Source organism: Paracoccidioides lutzii (assembly GCF_000150705.2).
Source record: "Paracoccidioides lutzii Pb01 unplaced genomic scaffold supercont2.10, whole genome shotgun sequence".
In the NCBI taxonomy this organism is placed as follows: Eukaryota; Fungi; Ascomycota; class Eurotiomycetes; order Onygenales; family Ajellomycetaceae; genus Paracoccidioides; species Paracoccidioides lutzii.
In genome coordinates this window covers 775,529-792,494 of record NW_015440956.1, presented here as the reverse complement: position 1 = coordinate 792,494, position 16,966 = coordinate 775,529, and the positions used below count along the sequence as shown (strand labels likewise).

The 16,966-nt window shown below is 45.6% G+C and overlaps 8 protein-coding genes across 8 annotated transcripts; 4 read left to right on the top strand and 4 right to left on the bottom strand.

Annotated features, from left to right (window-relative positions):
• Positions 1–205: 205 nt before the first annotated feature.
• On the top strand, positions 206–1,126 carry PAAG_11828 (hypothetical protein; the record flags this gene model as incomplete). Its single annotated transcript, XM_015847407.1, has 1 exon — positions 206–1,126. The coding sequence occupies one exon, from the start codon at positions 206–208 to the stop codon at positions 1,124–1,126; it is 921 nt and encodes a 306-aa protein (XP_015702999.1).
• A 300-nt stretch (positions 1,127–1,426) lies between these two features.
• Positions 1,427–3,504, top strand: PAAG_11827 (hypothetical protein; the record flags this gene model as incomplete). The annotated part of the gene is made up of 2 exons (XM_015847406.1): positions 1,427–1,484; positions 1,652–3,504. The coding sequence occupies 2 exons, from the start codon at positions 1,427–1,429 to the stop codon at positions 3,502–3,504; spliced, it is 1,911 nt and encodes a 636-aa protein (XP_015702998.1).
• Positions 3,505–3,936: 432 nt separating this feature from the next.
• PAAG_04261 (signal recognition particle 54 kDa protein) lies at positions 3,937–5,593 on the bottom strand (the record flags this gene model as incomplete). The annotated part of the gene is made up of 2 exons (XM_002793943.2): positions 3,937–5,451; positions 5,516–5,593. The coding sequence occupies 2 exons, from the start codon at positions 5,591–5,593 to the stop codon at positions 3,937–3,939; spliced, it is 1,593 nt and encodes a 530-aa protein (XP_002793989.1).
• A 344-nt stretch (positions 5,594–5,937) lies between these two features.
• Positions 5,938–6,789, top strand: PAAG_04260 (rRNA processing protein RRP15; the record flags this gene model as incomplete). Its single annotated transcript, XM_002793942.2, has 1 exon — positions 5,938–6,789. The coding sequence occupies one exon, from the start codon at positions 5,938–5,940 to the stop codon at positions 6,787–6,789; it is 852 nt and encodes a 283-aa protein (XP_002793988.1).
• Positions 6,790–7,193: 404 nt separating this feature from the next.
• PAAG_04259 (2Fe-2S iron-sulfur cluster binding domain-containing protein) lies at positions 7,194–8,035 on the bottom strand (the record flags this gene model as incomplete). Its single annotated transcript, XM_002793941.2, has 3 exons — positions 7,194–7,435; positions 7,552–7,658; positions 7,743–8,035. The coding sequence occupies 3 exons, from the start codon at positions 8,033–8,035 to the stop codon at positions 7,194–7,196; spliced, it is 642 nt and encodes a 213-aa protein (XP_002793987.1).
• Positions 8,036–8,451: 416 nt separating this feature from the next.
• On the top strand, positions 8,452–10,220 carry PAAG_11826 (hypothetical protein; the record flags this gene model as incomplete). Its single annotated transcript, XM_015847405.1, has 3 exons — positions 8,452–8,832; positions 8,927–9,185; positions 9,250–10,220. The coding sequence occupies 3 exons, from the start codon at positions 8,452–8,454 to the stop codon at positions 10,218–10,220; spliced, it is 1,611 nt and encodes a 536-aa protein (XP_015702997.1).
• Positions 10,221–11,329: 1,109 nt separating this feature from the next.
• PAAG_04257 (bZIP transcription factor HapX) lies at positions 11,330–12,817 on the bottom strand (the record flags this gene model as incomplete). The annotated part of the gene is made up of 1 exon (XM_002793939.2): positions 11,330–12,817. One exon carries the CDS (start codon positions 12,815–12,817, stop codon positions 11,330–11,332), a length of 1,488 nt encoding a protein of 495 aa, XP_002793985.1.
• Positions 12,818–14,013: 1,196 nt separating this feature from the next.
• PAAG_04256 (hypothetical protein) lies at positions 14,014–14,835 on the bottom strand (the record flags this gene model as incomplete). The annotated part of the gene is made up of 1 exon (XM_002793938.2): positions 14,014–14,835. One exon carries the CDS (start codon positions 14,833–14,835, stop codon positions 14,014–14,016), a length of 822 nt encoding a protein of 273 aa, XP_002793984.2.
• Between the last annotated feature and the right edge of the window lie 2,131 nt (positions 14,836–16,966).

Here is a 16,966-nt window from a genome sequence, read left to right as displayed (position 1 = left end):
GATAGGTAGCTATTTTCCAACTACGGTCTTGCCATCATAACGGCGAGCCAGGGAGAGAAGATTGCCCACGACCACACCTGAATGCACATTATCACACGAACAATTGGTTATAGTGCGCGTGAATCAGTCGCACTATCAAGATTTTTGATTTCAATATTCAATATATTTTAAGAAAGACGTCCATTCCTCATCGTGGAGTTGACTCATGCCTCCAATTCTCCGAAACAGCGCATCTGCACTACCTCGTGTTGTCTGCTATTACCAGACATATTACCCAAATAATGGCAATGAATACGTCTCAATGCTACCTCTGGTAGCGAACAGCTCTGGTATAACACATGCTATCCTTGCTGCGATCCACATCAATGCCAACCCAGGGAACATCACCCTCAATGATGATTCCCCGTATCATCCCCGCTATACAGCTCTGTGGGCAGAAACAAAGATTTTGCAAACCCGAGGGATCAAAGTCATGGGGATGTTAGGTGGAGCCTCACGAGGAAGCTTTGAGCGCCTTGATCAAAACCCCTATTCCTTTGAGCGATATTATACTCCTCTTCGAGATATGATCCGACATCACGCGCTTGATGGATTAGACCTAGACGTGGAGGAGGATATGTCTCTTGAAGGTATTATCCGACTGATTGACCGTCTCAAGTCCGATTTTGGGGAACAATTCATTATCACGCTGGCTCCCGTTGCGACCGCCCTGATTGAGGGACTCCCCCACTTGTCGGGATTTAACTACAGAGAACTGGAGGCCGCACGAGGTTCGAAGATCGCATGGTATAATACCCAGTTTTACAATGGCTGGGGCGGCATCGAGAGTACGGAGGTATATGACCAGATAATGGCTGAGGGATGGGCAGCAGCAAAAGTGGTGGTAGGGATTTTGACAAACCCTGGAAATGGGTCCCAGGGTTATGTGTCAATAGATAAGATGAGCTTTATTATAGGGATGTTGATGCTGAAATACCCAGGTTTTGGGGGAATTATGGGCTGGGAATATTTCAATGCGTTGCCTGGAGGTGTGCAACGACCATGGCAATGGGCGGCTTGTATGTCTTTAACGATGGGGATGGGGACACTTTACTCGATGGTGGTGGAAGCCCAGTTTCTTCAGTAGCAACACGTAAATTTAATTTTCAAAATATTATTTTGTTTGATTTTTCTTTTACTCCAGCCTAATTGTTTTGCTGCCGATTATTTAGAACAATGTGATATGTTTAGTTCCCGCCTCTCGACTTGCTTCCCCTATGCCGTAATATTTAGTCTACCACCAAATCACAAAAAAGACACTGCACGGAACTCGGAGTGACATCAACTCCGCCGCTATTAAGAAGTACATAACCAGCAACCGGCGATTGATGCGGGAAACTGTGCAGATAAAAGAATTTTATCCCATGCGGACTCTCACTGTGGAACTATGGCTTCTTTACGGACATCCGTGGCTGCGACGAGCTCTGCTGTGACCAAGTTAATAGGTTATATATTTCTGCGATGGGTAACTACAGATACAAGCAATTTGATGTCTTTTTCGCGTTGGGAGTTCTGTTGACTGATAAATATATAAAATAGATTCCAGGTCACCATGGCCCGCCGCTAATCTTCACCTCCTTGCTAGTATACTTGACTTCAGTTTTTGTGATAGTCACAAACCCAACATTTAAACGACAGCAGAAGGAAAATAGTACCGTGAGGAATGCGCGGAAGCGGGACAAAACAACAAAAGGAAATCGACATTCAAGTGAAAAAGATGGCAAGAATAAAACAACGAGAGGACAGTCGCCGTTGTCCGTGGTTTTGACCGGTATACCCTCCGCGAATGCTAGATACGCGAACGTGGCGACTATTGGGGTCAATATACTTGTGGGACTCTTCTCTCTCGATGTCCTTCTCCGGGGCCAATATCTGAATGCTGGTGCTGACCTGACCTTTTCACGGGTTGGATATGTATCGCCAACAACTGCCAAAATTCTCCTGCGCGAACCCGATGTAGAAAAGCTTCCTATCAACATCGCCTACCAAGAAATGCAAGGCGGGCGGGTGGGCAAATTGATTGAAGCGGGAACAATAGATACTATATTAGAAGAGACGGATTACACCTATCCTGTGTCTTTGACCGGCCTTCAACCCTCGACAAAGTATCGATATTTGTTCTCAAATAACCAGTCCGGGGAGTTTACCACAGCACCAGCCCCAGGCTCTGAAGCTGCAAACAGAGTCACCTTCTTGACCTCGAGTTGCATGAAGCCGAACTTTCCGTACAATCCCCTAAATCACCCACTCCAGATCACAGGCCTTGAATATCTTTCCAAGATCGTATCAAAGCTCCCTGCCCTTCCCTCATTCATGCTCTTCCTAGGGGATTTCATCTACATCGACGTCCCATACCGATATGGCTCTTCCGTCTCCGACTACCGAAGCGAATACCGCAAAGTCTACGCTTCTCCTTCATGGCATGTGCAGCCGGAGCCGCCAATCAACATCCCCTGGCTCCACACCCTCGACGATCATGAAATCGATAACAACTGGCACAAGGGGAACATCACACCCCCATACCCAGCAGCATTCGACCCATACCGCCACTACCACATGAGCGTCAACCCTCCGATCCCTGAACACCCCTTTGCTATCCCTTCTAACACTACCTACTTCTCCTTCACTCACGGCCCCGCCGCCATCTTTATGGTGGATACTCGCACATACCGCTCGGAACCGCAACAAGAAAACTCCACGATGCTTGGTTCGGCACAGCTTGCCTCTCTGCTTGCCTTCATTTCCCGCCCAGAGCCTGCAGGTGTGAGATGGAAAATAATCACGAGTGGCGTGCCGTTTACAAAAAATTGGCGCATTGGGACGGAAGATACTTGGGGAGGTTTCTTGGTTGAACGGCGCAAAATCTTTGAAGCTATCTGGCGGACCGAGAGGGAACAGGGGATCCGCGTAGTGCTCCTGAGTGGCGACAGACATGAATTTGGCGCGACAAGGTTTCCTGACCCAACTCTGGCAAAAGCGGCAGCAGATAGCAATGATTCACATGGTCATGACAGCAACATGGGTATCCATGAGTTCTGCACGGGTCCGCTTAGCATGTTCTATGTTCCCGTAGACTCCTACGTGCAGACGGACGATGAGGATGTTATGATCAAGTACTATCCCGCTGGCAACAACAAGCTGGGCGTAATCAATATTGACATGGATAATGCAGGCAATTCGGTGCTGAGGTATAGTTTGTATGTCGGTGAAGACCTTTTGTGGGGATATAAACTGGTTAGTCCACTGGTCTTGGGAGGTGAACAGAATGGCATGTTGCCAGCTGAAGAAGTTTTTCTGGACAGGACGAGAAGAAAAGTTGTGCCGCAATTGATTAAGAAGGTATCTGGGGAAGTTATGGGGTGGGCGAGGCCTTGGTTGAAGAGGAGTTTGGATTTTGTTACTGGTAAGGTGTTTGGGTTGTTGCAGGGGGAGGTTGCGACGGAGATGCAGTCGGAGTTAAGGTAATGAAACGGAATCATGGCGCAATTTCATGTGTTTTTCCTTTTTTTATTCTCAAATATGTTTTGTTGCGGTTATCTGAGCATTTGCTGCTCATTTTACGAAAGGGAAAGGGTAGGGAGGGAACCCCCCATTAGAGTACAGCGCTAAAGAAATGGATATAAGAATTATATATCTCTGTTCAATTCACATAAAAGGTAACGGGCTGCAATGTCCCATCCTTGGGATGTAATGTCACATATATAGAAGGAATTGAAAATATCAATCACAATGCAAAAGGTTATGCCCAAGTGACATAACAAAACACGCCAAAACTTCTAGTTTGGAAAAATCAAAACAATCGCTACCTTAACGCCATTCTCTATGTCACGTACCATGCCATACAACAAGGACAAGAGCTGGGTAAAATCGTAGGGAGAAAAGAAGAAGCAAGGATATTCATCTTCCCCTTCCCCTCCCACCTCCTCCCATCAACCCACTCATCTGGCTCATCATACTTTTCAAATCCATTCCTCCCAGTCCAGGCATCCCTCCACCGCCTGCACCGCCAGGGCCCCCGCCACCCTGCAACATCTGCATCATCTTCGCCATATCACCCATACCTCCCATCCCAGGCATACCACCCGCACCACCCATAGCGGCGATACGCTTCTGCATAGCAGCCATCTGCTGCTCTTTATTGCCACCCTTAAGCATATTCTGTGCACGCTGCATCTGTTTCTTCTGTCCGCCAACCTTCTTCGCCATTCCCGCCATCATCTTGTGTTGGGAGAGGAGGTCCTCAACTTCCCGGACAGTGGTGCCGCTGCCACATGCAACACGGACGATGCGGGAAGGTTGGTCGATGAATACCTTGCCGTCGCCATCGAGTTCGGCGGCGGTCATGCTGTCGAAGATGTAGATCATGCGGCGGAGTTTGAGGGAGCCGTCTTCGTCGTCCAAACCAGAGGTGATGTTTGAAAGGCCGGGAATCATGCTTGAGATCTTTGATAAAGGTCCCATTTTCATTATGGAGGTGATATTTTCGCGAAAGTCGCGGAGGGTGAAGATACCAGCTGTGATGTGTTTGTAAGTTTCTTTGGCAGTTGCGGAGTCCTTTGTCACAGCTTGAACATGTTCGACTAAACCAGCCATGTCGCCCATCCCCAGGAGTTTTTGGATGAAAGGTTTTGGAGCAAATCGTTCGAGGTCTAGCATGTGCTCTCCCGTTCCTAGGAAAATGATGGGTGTATGGGTTGCGGCGACGGCGGAAATGGCACCTCCACCGGCTGCGGCACCGTCCGTTTTGGTGATGATTATAGCGCCAAAGTCTGCCGTAGCTTTGAATGCAGATGACTGGATCTCAGCAGCCTGTCCGATAGTGCCATCCAAAACCAAGATGGTTTGATCTGGTTTTATCGCCGTCTGGATTTGGGTCATTTCTGCGAACAGATCCGCTTCCTGCTTATGCCTACCACTCGTATCGACAATGATGATATCGAAACGCTCCTTTTTAAACTTGGCCACTCCCTCTGCAGCAACGACAACGGGATCTGTCTGCGTTAAGCTGCCGTAGTAGGGAATCTTTGCCTTGGTTGCATTCTGCTTAAGTTGATCGAAAGCGCCGGCACGGAAAGTATCTGCGCAAACAAGAGCCGCTCTGAAACCGCGAGTTTGGTAATGTCTAGCCAGCTTCGTACACGTTGTCGTTTTACCCGCACCCTGTAGACCAACGAACATAACAACATTTGATCTTCCCTTCTTCGGCTTGAAAGGCTCACAGTGCGGGTCCACCAGAGCCACCAGTTGGTCGAAAACAGTTTTTTGTATTAGGCGCTTCTTATTTACGGCGGGCGGGAGGGAGGAGAATTGCACGGAGGATTTGATGGATTTGCGGAGAGACTGAACGAGGCGAACGTTGACGTCGGCGGAGAGGAGGGCGGCACATATCTCTTTGATCATAGCATCAAAGGCCTTGTCGCAGAGTTAGAATAGAACTTATATACAACATACATGGGATACGCAAAAGAGGATATACCTGTTCATCGATATTGCTTGACCTTGTCAGGTCGTTGACGGCGGCGTTTATACGCCGCCCGAGATCTTGAAGGACCATCGCGTGGAAGCTAGATTTGCGGGAAGAGGGAGGCGGAGTTGTTCAGAGGGCGTACGAAAAGAGGGGGATATTCACTTGCGGGCAGTATCACAATAAATATATATACTACCCCTAATAAACTAAAGATGTGAAGTTGTTTTATTTAAGTAGTTGTTGCGGTTGAGTTGTTGGAAATTCGAGGAAGGGTAATCACGTGAGGTATCTTTGGCGGTGACTTTCTTTTGCAGGGCACAAAGAACAGCACTCAACACAAGCCATGGATATGTAGTTAATTGACATATTGACGATATTAAATATTTTTCCACCTCAAATCCCACAACTATTACGGGCATACAGGTATCCTGATGGCTCCTCCATTGCTTAAGAAGCGCAAAGTCGAGAATGGCATGAACGGCAGAACGTCGCGGCCAAAGAAGAAAATCAAGCTGCAGCGGGAATACCACAGCAGCTCAGAGGACGATAATAACAATGAATCGTTCACCGCAGTCAACCTTCAAGATTCAGAGAGCAATAATGAAGCACGATTGGCCAAGAAAGCTCAGAGGCAAAAAGTTGCAGAAAAATCAGATCTGGACGGTTCAGATGCAGATGCAGATTCAAATTCAGACTCCTACACAGCAGCATCCTACGCTGCCTCGGACTCCGATATAGACTCAGACGCCTCCATATCCGGCAGCGATCAAACAAAACCCACGCAGCGCAAGAAATTCTCCAAACGCAATGATCCCACTGCCTTTTCCACATCTATATCCAAAATCCTCTCGACAAAACTACCCAGAGCAGCCCGTGCAGACCCGCTCCTGTCGCGAAGCAGAGCGACCTTACAAACCACCTCCGATCTCGCAAATGAGAAGCTCGAGAGCCGTGCGCGCGCTAAACTGCGGGCTGAGAAGAAGGAGGAGCTGGAGCGTGGGCGCATACGAGATGTGTTGGGCGTCGAGACGGGAGATGCTGGTGAGATGGCGGAGCAGGAGAAGCGGTTGCGGAAGATTGCGCAGAGGGGTGTGGTTAAGCTGTTCAATGCGGTGAGGGAAGCGCAGGTGCGGGGGGAGGAGTTGGCGAGGGAAGAGAGGAGGAAGAGGGGTATTGTTGGGATGGCGGAGAGGGAGAAGGCGGTTAATGAGGTTTGCAAGCAGGGGTTTCTGGATTTGATTAATGGGAAAGGAGGGAAGAGTTTGAATATTGAAGAGGCATGATATGATATATATTATCCCTACACTCCTTTTTTCTTTTTCTTTTTCTTTTTCTTTTTTTTCCTTTTTTTTTTTTATTTTTTTTTTTATTTGGTATGGGTTTTCGAATCTTGACTTGTGAGAGGCATGTATAATGGGCGTTTCCTGTGGGTTATGTGAAAAATAGAGATGGTTTTCGTTGACATGTCTATGGGAGAATATATAATACAAATAGTCGCAGATAACGAGTAATATATGTCTGCGATGATCAATCATACAGCTCAAGAAGAAAAAACGACCCCTTCTTTTGAACTAGTTTCTTTCTCTCTCGCTTTCCGAGGAGATGGATAAGGTTGCCAATAGCGAGAATCATTATGAAAAAAGATGAAAAAAATGATATGTAAAAGACAAACCCTCAGATATCTCAATTATTTCTGCTCAAAATCACTTGCTTGCAAATTCCTCGTCATACTGGGTAGTCGTACAACCAGCCCATCCAGCTCTGGGGACATCTTCACCTGGCACCCCAGCCGTGAAGTCTCAGTAAGGCCAAAGGCAAGGTCGAGCATGTCATTCTCGTCGTCGTCTGGCTCTTCCATCTTATCATACATATCGGCATCTTCCACGATGACATGGCAGGTTGAGCATGCGCAGGAACCACCGCAAGCACCTATGGCAAGATGAGTGCATGTTTAGCTTAGAACTAGTTTTATTATACAAAACATGAACCGGAGTATTCTAAGGGTAGGAATCATTCCGCCAGGGGGGAGGAGCCATATATTTTACCTTCCATCTCAAGATCATTTGCCTGAGCGATATCAAGCAGGTTGTCGCCTTTGGCTACTTGGAAATGGTGTTTCTCTCCGTCCTTGTCAATGAAGGTCACATTGAGCCTGGGCGACACATATCAGTTAGTTACTGTAACCTCGCTTGAAACATCCATCGCATCTATAGGGGATAACCACGGGCGCACTCACTGTTCTCCTGGTTTAGGAGGTTCAATATGCCCATGCGATGCGACCACGGTGGCTGAAAATCTCCTCCTTGCCCGAGTAATATATTGCGGACATTGCACATTCACTCCGCTCCTTGTTAGGCTTGTTGGTCTGACGCAGGCTGAGTACTCTCGGATGCCGCTATTGGGCATCCTCGATCCTGAGGTTATAGAAATGTTCCGACATTTGGTTTGATGAGCCAGAGGTCTGCAGTTGCTGAGAAAATGCGAGGCGGAGATGCGCAGTTGGCAGGCTATCCCGTTGCATATCGACATGTTCCAGGAGATGACTGAGGAGATACCGTGAAATATTGACTCCGTATGGTATTCAGCTTTCCAATTAATACTGTAGCAATATCCGGAATATGGAACATAGGAGTGGCAGAGGGTATTATTATATTTTTTGATCGCTGGTCCAAGGCAGTGTTTTTGCGGGGGAATATTTCTTGTTGATTCGATCGAAAAATAAATCGAGGATCGCGGGTTTTGACGAATTAAAAAAATCATTTAAAACTTGCAGAACAACCATCCACAATTCACCACCACTAGCATCAACAAAACCGACGACGACGACGATGAACAGCTACTCTTAGGAATGATTATCTCATTATATTCCCACAAACAACATCCAGTCCAGTTCATATATATAATACTCTGGAGAGAGTGTTTGCGTAATCTCCCCTTTCGCCACAATGGGCTCGTCGTCTGAAGGACCAAATCCGTTTCGTCCCTATTACATTCCGCCCTCCATCGGCCTGACAAAATCCTCAGCACCGCCAGCATCCAGCCCCCTTGTGAGCAAGGCGAGTATTAGAAATTCCACGCGTGATATTTTCTCTGACTTCGACTACTCGGAATACCTGGGCGAGACGTCGCCGACGATATCTCACTCTGTGAAAGAGCTTGTTGAAAAGGCGTTATGGAGGTACACCAGCGTGTTGATGGCGCAGCCATTCGAGGTTGCAAAGACCATTCTGCAGGTGTACGTTGAGCAGGATATGCAAGCGGAGCTGGCGGGGAGAGATGAGAGGCCGAGGAGGGATCAAGGATATCGAGACAATTACTATGAGGATGTATGTGTTGCAGCATCGACTATGATTTTGACGGCGGGCCCTATGTCATCTCTATATATTCCATGCCAGTACTAACACTTGGTATCTGATATAGGACTCCGCACCATCAACAGATGATGAAAGCAGCTATTTTACATCAGATACCCCTCTAACCCCTCCCACCGGAGCCTCCCGAAACCGCCGTTCTCGGCCTCGCATTACGGACCGGCGTGGATATATCCCTTCCACCTTTGCTTCCGCTAGTAAAAGTACACTGAAGATCAAGGATTCTTCTTCTCTGTTTGACGTATTGGGCCAGCTCTGGGGTACAAGCGGTCCAACTTCGCTGTGGGAAAGCGTCGAATTCATCATTCGTCTATTCCCTCCTTCTTCCAACCTTCAATACCTTCATCCGAAGTCTGCTATCTGCTATCCTAGCTTTTCCAGACGAAGGCTTGTCCTCCCTTGCTGAGCCTGATATTCTCATTTCCTCATCGCCAGTCTCCTCTTTACTGCTCACCTGCATTTCGTCATCACTCTCCGCCATCCTCCTCTCTCCCATCGATACCACACGTACATACCTGATCCTAACCCCGCTATCCAAAGGCCCGCGATCACTCCTCCGCGCCATCCGCCTCCTCCCAACCCCCAACTTCCTAATTCCACCACACCTCCTTCCAATCACAATTCTATCATCAACACTCCCAAATTTCATAACAAGCGCCACTCCACTCTTCCTCAAATCCTACCTCTCCCTCGATCCGGTTCTCAACCCCTCCTCATGGAACGCTTTCAACTTCCTCGCATCAGGCCTGGAACTGGCCGTCCGCTTCCCTCTGGAAACTGTCCTCCGCCGTGCCCAAATCGCAACATTCACATCCCCTGCTCTGCATCAGCAGTCCGGCCTCCAGTCCGGCCTCCTGCCCAGCACAGCCCAAAGCTCATCCTCAACCTCAGCAACATCCCCTTTCCCCGGAACCCTAAAATCATCCTCACAACCCCCAGTCATCGAAACAATTGTCCCAACCCCACAATCCTACCGCGGCATAGTCGGCACAATGTGGACAATCGTCTACGAAGAAGGCACAAACCCGCACGCCCTCGAGGTTGAGCAGGTCATCGCACAGCACAAGGGACATTCATCGTCCTCTGCTCGGGCATCGTCAGCGCAGGAGACCGCGGCAAGTCGTCGGGCCCAGAAACGCAGGCGGGGACAGGGCATGCAGGGGCTGTATCGTGGTTGGCGGCTGGGAATGTGGGCGCTTGTTGGGGTGTGGGGTTCTGGATTTTTGGGCATGGCATTGGATGCTGGAGATGATGAAATGGTAGAGAGTTCTGGAGGAGTTAGGATGGCGTTGGAACCTGCGAGTGGGAGGACGGGCAGCGCGGCTACTAGAGGCGCATTTTAATGCTCGTTTTAATAAGTACCCTTATTTGGTTTTACGGACGGGTGCACGTCTCTGATATCTTGAATGCAGCTAGATTGGAGAGAGGCTATGTCTCTCCTGGTCCCTCAAGGTTATGGCCTATTTCCATGGAAACTACTTCTCAATCATCGGGTTATGCTTTCCCCTCTCATCCCCACAGTACTGGACGTGGTCTTTAATACAGTATAATAGGAGTTTGTACGCTGGCGCGCAAGATTTACCATTCTATTCCGTCTTTGAATGTTCTTTTGCCCCCCTTTTCATTCCTCCCACCAGCTCCCAAAACAACCTCGACCTTAGACTTTTTTCGATATTGGGACCTTCTTGCAGAAACAAACGAAATTAGCTGATACTTAAAAAATAAATATTTCTCCTCCATCCCCTAGTTCTTCCCCCCTTTTCTTTATATATCTACCAGTACCTAGGTGCTTCTCATTGATGTTCTCCACTTCTGTACAAACACCGTAACTCGCAATTGAAAGGGCGAGGGTGCTTCTACGGCGAACCCTAATAAGGGAATTAAACCCTGTAACGCAGATATTTTGGACCAGGAGAAGGAAGTAAATTAAATGATTGCATCAATTCTAAACATCAAAAATTATTTACAATTAGACTGAACGGATTACAAGCATAGGCTGAAATGGCGAAATGGCAAGAATAGGTATAGATTTAGAATGGAGGGAGAAGAAGGGAGAAACGTGTCTGCCGTGGAAAGAGTGAAGAAGTTCGAAGTGCAGAATGGGAAAAAGAGGCAAATAAACGATAACGACACCATCTTCAAGAGACCTCATTGCGTCCCAGGCTTAGGACTTTTAGTTTGTATAATACATTCTGGCTCCGGGCAGGATGATTAATAAGGGCATAATATGAGACATTCTGGAATGATAAAAAATAAACGTAAAATAGGTAGCAGTTACCTGACGTGGAGTTGTGTATGCTGTATGATGAATACGATCAATATCCATACACCATAAGCGTCTCCAAAGCAATATCAACAGAGAGAATGTAAAACTTGGGGAGCCCAGAGCCCGTCTATCCACCCACTGTACGCGAATAGCGATTCCACGCCCCCAAGCCCCTCACTCCTAGACCTAGTCAGCAAACCGCCTATCGAAATACTTCAATACGCCCATAACGCTAGCCGCCTCGACTTCCATCGCCGGACGACCGTTATAGTTCTGAAGCGAAAATCCCTGAGGATTAGGTAAGGTGTGTAGATGTGGCAGCCAGTTATTCAAGTCATCAGTGGCACGGGAGAAGTTTGGATGGCGGGAGAGGGCGGTGTAGGTATCCGCGCAGGAGAGGGTTATGGGCTGTTGCTGCTGTTGGGTTGACGGTGAGCAAGTGATGTCGTCATTTCTCTGACTTTCGTTTCGGTTTCGACCTGCGTTTCGGGTTAAAGGGCGGGACTGGCAGCATCCGCCTTCTGAGCCGCGACCACCACAGCAACCTGCGCTTGAGCCTGAGCCGGTGGCAGTAGCGATGTTGGCGCGTGAGGCGGCTAGACTCTTGCAGAAAAGTGTGCTTTTGGGATCAGCCTGGCATTGCGCGCAGGTTCCTGGACCGTTGATACATGGATTGGCATTTATGCTGTTGTTGGATATGATGTTATTGCTTCCTGAAGGAAGGGGTTCGGATCGTACATCTCCATCTGACGGGGGCGGTGTGAACTGGGATAGGCTTTGGATGGCTAGTCTGTTGTTCGTATCGGATGATGTATTGATTTGTGGATTGTTTTCTGCTTCAGCTGCCATTTCTGCACACATGCATGGAGTACCATCCTGACAGAAGCCACAGGGGTCGATCATTCTGGAAGGGGAAGCGGACGTTTCGATTCGAACTTTGCGTTCACGGTTTGTCGAAAACAGGGAAGTGAAATCTGTTTCTAACTCATCTGATTCCATCTTGACTCTGATGTCCGATCTTTGGCGCTTCGAGGCATCGGCCTGATGGGGAGAGCGTGGTCTTTTCGGCAACTCATCATTCTGGGCTGCGGGACTGGTCGAGAATCCAAAAGCTTCCTCAATACACTGGCATCGTGTGGAGGAACAGTTTTCACACGGGACTCCACTGTCCAGGGTGATGTGGGCTTGCTCCGCTGCCTGAACTCTTTTCATTAATTCTTCGTTGGCTTGTTTCTCCTGTTCTACCGTATTCTCCAACGTCTGGCATCGTTTTTTCCACCACACTATCTCAAACTTGCATTGTTCGAGCTGACCAGAAATAGTTTCGATGTGTTGTTTCAAAGCAGCCTCCCGTTTGTCACTTTCTTCTTCTATTTGCTTGATTTGCTCTTCAAGTTCGCCTACTCTTGCAGCCCTTCTTTCACGAAAGGCTCTCTGAGCAGCACGATTTTGAGCCTTTCGTTTTGTTGGAGGGGTGTCAGTAGCAGGCTTGCGACCAGGCTTTGGGAGGGGAGGGATGACCCATTCTTTTGTGGTGATAGATGCGGGTCTGGGAGGAACTGGGCTTGGGGTAGCCGCAGCGGCGAGCAGCTTAACAGATGGTACTGCGGGAGCCAGAGGGGCGGGAAGACTTGCCGGACTCGAACACGTCGACAAAGTGGATTTCGTTGACATTGCTATTGAGAGTGTTCTTAGGGTGATTTCTGCATACAGTAGGATAGCTCTATGAGAGATAGCTGATCGCTGAGTATAGACCTATCTTGGTAGCCCCGGTTTACATGTTCAATTTCGAAAACCGAATCGACAGAAAAGGAGGCCCAAGAAAGTGTTCTTGAATCAATGAGAGGAACAGCGATTAGTTGATAGACATATGCACTGCGATAGCAATAGGAATGCGCTGAAACTAGGAATGTGTCATCTCGCTATAAATTGAGATTGAGATTGAAAAGGCAACGTATAGAAAAGAAGTCAAGAACTGGGAGGCGGAGGGGTTCGGAAGATCAGATTAGATTATCGTGCGTTCAATTACGTGCGGCTCCACAGTAGTTTCTCGCAAGTTTATCTGATTGCCAAGCCTCGTTATCTGATGCATCCACGGAATTTCTTTCCATTTTCAGCCTTACCACCTCTATATTACGTTATCAATAACGACATCAATAACGTAATTCCACATAGAAGCGGATCACACCACCACAATCGAAACCACTTCAACGCGTGAGAATGCCTCCAACTCTAAAAATTCAGCATATTTTAGAGAAGAGGAAATAGAACACATGATATTTGCTATTCAAAAAAAAAAAAAAAAAAAAAAAAAAAAAGAAAAAAAATTTCAATTTGCCAAGCTTCAATAATGTTTCTTATACGGAGTCCGTACTACACTATTCTATTGACTCAAAGGATGAATTTTACATGAAAATTCGCATAAACTGACTCAAGTAAAAGAGAATAAACTAGTTCAAGGAGTTCTACATTTTGCTTAATGAGAGATATCTTTCCGGCCAGCATTTGTTGAGAATATGAATCATCTTCTCTCGCTATGAAATTTTACAAGGTCTTCTTTACAGATTAACAAGGACTGAATTTCAAGACTAGTCGCTATTTCAGACGCTATTTATAACCAGGCTAAATATAAGTTATACACAATTAGTTTTCAAAGTTTAAAGAATAATAACAATGTATAAAACTCAACAAAAAAGTTAAATACAACTTTAATGGACTAAATTTATTAAATGCTTTGTATAAATATTAACATAATTACTAGCTAAATACTATGAATAAATAAACCTTTTTATGGTCTAAGGATTAAAATTAAGTAATTGTTATTAAGTTAGTGAATGCAACTAGGGTCTAAATTTATTTATACTTTATATTTAAAAGACTGAATAATTTCTTAGACGGGTGCGGCGGACTGCAGGCCTCTCTGAGAAGTTCTCTTCTATGATTGTCCATAGAATATATGCCGACAACTGATGATCTGATGGTATTGTAAAATGAGATCTCGCTGCAGGTGAGATTGCAGACCACATATGGTTATAGAGCCATACATTCCTTTCAGTCCAAAAACGTTGCATATCCATACTGGCACCATCCTCAGGGGCAGATTGCTTCTGGTTGAGGATATCATCGGTTTCAGATTGCTTAGCAGCCAGTAGGATCTCTTCCCTCCACATTGGATAGTTCGCGGAACCAGTCAGAATGACAGATTTCTTGATGTGCTTCACTTGGTCCCTAAATTCAGCCAAGATTTTCATTATGGCAGTAGTCCTGCCTCTTCTCTGTAGATAGTTCACAAGATCTTCACTCATTTCATTGCCACTAGCATTGGTAGTGAGTGCCTCCCTGCTAGCTCTTATCATTTCAACTTCTCGCTGAAGTTCTGCAATCTCTAATCTCATCAGGGTTTCTTCACTAACTCCTGACACCTGGCCACTAGGGTCAACTGTATTCTCTGACATTTCGTCAACCAGGTCTTCGTATGCGTTGTTAGACTCGTTTGATTCCTCCAGAATCGTCTTGTCTATCTCAAACACTCCAGGGGCACTCCTACAGACTGTAATAGGTGTAGGCAGTGAACCTGCGGGCTCTGGAGTCCTATTCTCCGGGGTCCTATCCTCAGATCCTCGGTTTTGTCTCCTTTTTGGCACGTATTCTTCTGTCAAACCTGGCGTTCCACCCGAACGTAGATTGACCATTGATGTCGTCCAATTCTGGGGTTATAAGTTTTGTTCACAGTTCGATTGCAGCTTGTTCGCAGCTTGTTCACAGCTCATTTGCAGCTCGTTCGCAGCTTGTTCGCAGCTGGAGACCTCTAATTCAAGGGTCTCATAACCTCTTAGAGGACCGATTACTACCTTGTTTCATTGTGGGACTCTAAGCGAGCTAGCTACAACTAATAAATATATAGGTGCACGTGACCTCGGGTAGCCGGGGAATCCTCCAACATAATTTGTAGCGGCGCCCGCCTGGGTGGCGGTGGCGTTGCCCTAACGACCGCCCCGCCCACACGTGATCGCTTGTATGTAATATAGCAATAACCTAGCTAGCTCCTCCGAATAGAAGGTTCAACCATCCCACAGGTTATAGCCCAGATAGCTGGTTTTTTTTTAAAAAAAAATCGCGTTAAGAATGGCTGTGTACATGTCTGGATGAGTTCACCCTCTGATCTAATGACTGAACTACCTATTCCTTTAACAGAGAGAAAGCAATCTTTACAATCACATTCTAGAGCTGTTGGAGTGTTCCCATCACTAGATGAGAATGAAGAATTAGAAGGCCTGGAGCAGGAACCAAGTTCAAACCACATCATGAATTCATCAAGTCATGAGTCTGATGAAATGTCTGCTCCTGAGTCTATACATGAATTCACAGCAGCTAGTAAAGGAACCCCAAGCCCCCAGCCTCAAATGCCTACTCCTAATGCAAGTGGCATGATTACAATGAGTGTAGCAGATTTGTTGATCTTTTATCAACAAATGACACATCAGAACACTTCAAATATCAACAATGATACACCTGCAGATGATTTCAAATCTCAGATCTGTAAATATCAAAAGAATGTCCAAAGAGCTATGGATACTAAGGTAGTAACTATATTTAATGATATTAATTACTAAATCTGATGTATGAGAATTCTTGTGAATACTGAAGTCATTGATGAAACTGACATTCTAATCAAGAATCAACATGTCTATCTAGATGATATTAGCTAAAACATGTTGAATGCTGAAAAATGAAATATTTGAATCAAAGCACTCTATCAATGTATGTTGCAATTCTTGTTGAAGTCTGTATGTACAATCATTGAAGTCTTGGAAACTGACAACACTGTCATGTTATGAAAAAAGATTGATGTTGAATATGTGATGTCTTTGATGGAAGAACATCTCAATGTCATGAAGGAGCTGACTACTCTACATATCAACAATGATTACTTAGCATTTCAAAGAAGATTTTGCTATTTAGTTGCATATCATAAGAAACTAATAAATGACTTAGAGAACTTCTATCATGATCTTTTTCTTATTGATTTGAAAGAACATCAAAAGTCTTTTGTCAAGACATATTTGAATGATTTCTACATGACTGGTCAGAACTCTATTGAAAATATTGACATTGACAATCTCATGAAGCAGTTAACAAATTGTACAAGCAAGTTCAATGAATGCTTCAAATCTCTATGAGTCAACATGACTATCTTCTCAATGTCAAACTCCAACTCATCTGACATCACAAATTTGAATAGTTTTAAATGTGAGATCTGCCACTCAAATCAGCATGTTAAGGACTATTGTTAATGATTATATTTTGAATTTATCACTGAAGAGTGAAGAGAGGCAAATAAGAATAAGATTGTCAAGTTCACAGAGAATAGCAACATCAGCAGTCACAATAAACAGAAGAGCAAAAAGAAGAATAAGAATAATAAAAAGAACAAATCTTCTGATCTTTTAATAACACAATCTGCTGCTGTTAATGCTGTGATTGCTCTGTCAGCAATTACTGACATTCTCTTCAAGTCTTAATTTCTCAACACATGTGCAAGTTTTCATATGATGAGAAAAAGTAGTCTATTATTCAATGAAAAACCTATGACAGTGATGTCAAGATTTATATAGCAGATAGTGAATATAATCATGTAAAAGAGATTAAAAATCTTATTCTAGAATCTGACAGAGAGAATATATCTATACATGATGTTCATTATGTTCTAAATCTTACTATCAACTTAGTGTCTTTTGCTAAGTTGAAGGATCAGAGTTTTCAATATGAACTTTCAAATTTGAATACTCTGTCCTACTTCATCATCAAGACTCTCAATAATGT